Genomic DNA, 381 nt, shown 5'->3' on the forward strand with positions numbered 1-381 from the left:
GTGACAGCAGCAGCTCTGGGGGGGCCCAGAAAACACAATTAACCCCTTTCCTAATGGAGAGCTTGGGAATCGCTGGTGCTGCCCATTGCAGCATTCCATAGCTCTTACCTCTTGTGTTTTGCTTCCTAGACATCTCCAGGCACACAGGAGCAGGGGAATGACAACAGCAGCAGCAGTATCCTCACCCTGGCGCAGCAGGTCCAAGCGGGAAGCAGCAGGGATCTGGGATGGGATGGCCAAAGTGGGTCTGGGGTGGCAGAGAGCTGTAAGCACGGCTCTTCCTGGGAACAGGAGCTTCTGGTCAGGAAGGCTTCCCTGGGAAAGGCTGAGGGGTCTCAGGGTCTGGAAAGGAAAGAAATGGGAATATCAAGGAAGGAAAGG

General features: G+C 55.6%; 1 protein-coding gene across 1 annotated transcript in view; it reads right to left on the bottom strand.

Moving 5' to 3' along the window:
* The window catches only part of SPATS2 (spermatogenesis associated, serine-rich 2), a gene marked incomplete at its 3' end in the record, with an annotated part of 11,696 nt that extends 11,563 nt beyond the window's left edge, over positions 1-133 (bottom strand). The window contains exon 1 of the mRNA XM_010016096.1: positions 109-133. Within this exon, the coding sequence (XP_010014398.1) occupies positions 109-133 (25 nt within the window). The remainder of the gene's footprint in view (positions 1-108) is intronic.
* Positions 134-381: the final 248 nt, after the last annotated feature.

The sequence above is a fragment of the Nestor notabilis genome, unplaced genomic scaffold (genome assembly GCF_000696875.1).
Source record: "Nestor notabilis isolate BGI_N333 unplaced genomic scaffold, ASM69687v1 scaffold22816, whole genome shotgun sequence".
In the NCBI taxonomy this organism is placed as follows: Eukaryota; Metazoa; Chordata; class Aves; order Psittaciformes; family Psittacidae; genus Nestor; species Nestor notabilis.